Source organism: Monopterus albus, unplaced genomic scaffold (genome assembly GCF_001952655.1).
Source record: "Monopterus albus unplaced genomic scaffold, M_albus_1.0 scaffold145.1, whole genome shotgun sequence".
NCBI lineage: Eukaryota > Metazoa > Chordata > Actinopteri > Synbranchiformes > Synbranchidae > Monopterus > Monopterus albus.
This window is the reverse complement of record NW_018128025.1, coordinates 269,025-272,390: the sequence shown is the minus strand read 5'-3', so window position 1 is coordinate 272,390 and position 3,366 is coordinate 269,025. Positions and strand designations below refer to the sequence as shown.

The following is a 3,366-nucleotide window of genomic DNA, read 5'->3' as shown; positions in this document are numbered from 1 at the left end:
GAGAAGCTCATAGCCCAAGTTGTTTGAAGTCCAGTGTTAAGTTTCCACAGTCTGTGATGGTTTGGGGTGCAATGCCATCTGCTGGTGTTGGTCCACTGTGTTTTTTGAAAACCAAAGTCACTGCCCCCGTTTACCAAGACCTTTTAGAGCACTTCATGCTTCCTTCTGCTGACCAGCGTTTTAAAGATTCTGAGTTCATTTTCCAGCAGGATCTGGTGCCTGCCCACACTGCCAAAAGCACCAAAAGTTGGTTAAATGACCATGGTGTTGGTGTGTTTGACTGGCCAACAAACTCACCAGACCTGAACCCCACAGAGAATCTATGGGGTATTGTCAAGAGGAAAATGAGAAATGAGAGACCAAAAAAGGCAGATGAGCTGAAAGCCACTGTCAAAGAAACCTGGGCTTCCATACTACCTCAGCAGTGCCACAGACTAATCACCTCCATGCCACGCCAAATTGAGGCAGTAATTAAAGCAAAAGGAGCCCCTACCAAGTATTGAGTACATATACAGTAAAAGAACATACTTTCCAGAAGGCCAGCAATTCACTAAAAATTTTTTCTTATAGGTCTTATGGGGTATTCTAATTTACTGAAATAGTGATTCGGTGGGTTTTTGTTAAATGTGGGCCAAAATAATCAAAGACCCAACAGCTTAAACTACTTCATTCTGTGTGTACTGAATTTATATAATACTCGAGTTTCACTCCGAGTTGAATTATTGAAATAAATGGACTTTTCTACAATATTCTAATTTATTGAGATGCACCTGTATATTCCCCATTTGTCAGGTCTGTTAGTGTGTGTTTGACATAGTGTGCAGTTGTGTTTGCTTTATTCCGAGTTTCCTCATCTTTTTGCTGAATATGAATAAAGGGGAATTCAGTAATTAATGTGCATCTCATCTGAAGAACTTAAAAGTTCATGCTCAAAAGAATCAAAGGAAATACCCTTAATTTCTGCACATTGGTATTAACATTAAAAGCAGCCTGCCAGAGAAAAGAAAAGGAATTAGAATTCAACCCTTAAACAGATGCCTTTGGCCTTCACAGAGCCAAGACCAAATTACACTCTGTGTAGGCAACAGGTAAAGCATGTTTGGTCTCATCAGTAAATGAACCACAATAGCACGAACAACATAGTGCAGTGCCAGTGTCAGATTCACTATAGAACAAGCGGTTTGATATTGGAGAGTTCTGAAAATAGAACTTGTCCAAATGACCGACAAAGATGTTTTTGTGGTGTGATGGAATTCAAATGCAGAATTGGCTGAACTGACTGCAGCACACCTGTGTGTTCCATATTACTGCCAACAGGCCAACATTAATGATGGAACCATTAGCAGCATTGTGACCTTTACTTTTATCATCCAACACTCATTGCTGCAGTTATGAACTATTGTTACAGCTTTATAAAAGAAGCTGCCTTTGAGTGAGATCAGGGTAATAAATATACAGTATACCCATGTTATGTTAGGTGTTACATTAGTTTCCCTACTGATAAACATATGAACAATGCAGGTTTCTTCTCAGGACATCAGCTCTATTAACACACACACACACACACACACACACACACACACTTCACTTTGATGTTGAAAGAGCAATAGATAAAGAGTTTTATATGGTGCACTTTACTTAAAGTGACCTTCTACAAGGGCCAAGATTTATGTTTTCAAAACCCCTCTCCTACCAGTGATCTTCCAGTGACTGGAAATAATGTTTTGAGTGAAGGACTTCTGTCTCAGACAACTAATTCAGCTCAATTAGCATCATTGTCAGTTATTTACAATACATCTTATACCATATAACGGGGAAGCAAAAAAAAAAAAAAAGACCCACTTGTTACAGCTTTTTGGTATTTACTTCACCATCCAGATTAGACACCTAGTACTAAAATACAACACAATATGGACTGTTATACAGAAATGATCTGCTCAAGGTTAAATAAATAGTGCAAATTAATATAAATCCAAAGGGTTAAGTTAGTCACACTGCTAAATAAAACTATATGATGTAGAACAAATGAAGCCAAAATTATTTCATTTATTACAAAGTTCAAAAATAGGCTTCAATGAATAGTAACAGAAAAAAAAAAAAGTATACTATGTGTACAACACCACTGTTCATGTGTGGATATATTAAAGTTATGCTCCAACTAAAACCTAATTTTTGATTATCAAATATTCACCCCCTGGAAATTTGAAGCGTGGCTGTAACAAGGCTGTTTTCTCCACTACAAAGCACAGCTTCTGTGAAACAGCCACCTTTTAAGGCTACAGAACACGTTTGATATTCAAAATATAGATTGAGGGAAAAATCATGTGAACACAAATTTGTGACAATTCATCTAAAACATGCAGCCTGATAGAGATTATCAAAGTCAAAGTGAGGAAAAAAAATGAAAAAAAAAAAAAAAAAATTTAAAATTCTCCCACATCCACCCTCTTATCCCTGAACTTGCTTCTGGCCTTGGTCCGAGCCTTGAAGGCAGCAGAATTGTGGAGATGCTGGAAAAGAGAAAAAAAGGTCAACACGTTGGGGGAAAAAAAAAAAAAAAAGCCCAACCACATACTATTTCTCCCTTTTGACAGAACTAGAAAAGACGTACCCTTTCAAAGCGAGAGATTTTCATGGCCTTCATTGTGGCGGAATCAACCAACATGGGTGGTCCGAGTTCAAACACATCTCTGATGAATTCATTTGCCTAATGTAAGAAAAGTTGAATAATTTAGAATATTCTGAATTTGAATTTGCTTTATCGACCAGGTGTGTCGGACACATGAGGAATTTGACTCTGGTACATAGTCTCTCAATGTGCATGTACATATCCCCATGCAAGGGGCAAGTAGTAAACCAACATAAGGCTGTTTAGTATAACAAAATAAGCAGTATTAACAAGCAACAAACAGTGCAAAATAAACAGTATAAACAGGCAGTCAACAAATCAGACAAAGGAATGCTCATTGTTGAAACGAGATAGAGTACTTAAAAAACATAAACCTGTACATATGTACAGTATATTTACAGGTATTGCACTGAGGATTATTGTCCAGTCATACTGCCGTGTTAATCAGTGACAGCCCGAGGGAATAAACTGCCCTTGTGCCTGGTTGTCTTGGTGCACAGTGACCTGTAACACTGTCCAGAGGGAAGGAGTTTGAACAGATTATGTCCCAGGTGTGAGGGGTCAGCAGTGATCCTCTCCACCCTCCTTTTGACCCATGAGGTGTACAGGTCCTCCATGGAGGGCAGGCTCACACCAATGACCTTTTCTGCAGTCCTGACTGTCTGCTGAAGTCTGTACTTGTCCTGTTTGGTTGCTGAGCCAAACCAGACAGTGATGGAGGTGCAGAGAACAGACTC

The 3,366-nt window shown here is 38.8% G+C and overlaps 1 protein-coding gene across 2 annotated transcripts in view; it reads right to left on the bottom strand.

The window, feature by feature from the left end:
- Positions 1-1,835: 1,835 nt before the first annotated feature.
- ifrd1 (interferon-related developmental regulator 1) overlaps positions 1,836-3,366 on the bottom strand; it is a 12,562-nt gene continuing 11,031 nt past the window's right edge. Inside the window, exons 12-13 of one of the 2 annotated variants that reach the window (XM_020614409.1) lie at positions 2,612-2,707; positions 1,836-2,510 (exon numbers count right to left, since the gene is read on the bottom strand). In XM_020614409.1, coding sequence (XP_020470065.1) covers positions 2,424-2,510; positions 2,612-2,707 — 183 coding nt within the window. In that variant the 3' untranslated portion in view covers positions 1,836-2,423. The remainder of the gene's footprint in view (positions 2,511-2,611; positions 2,708-3,366) is intronic. The other variant, XM_020614411.1, reaches the window with a different exon arrangement.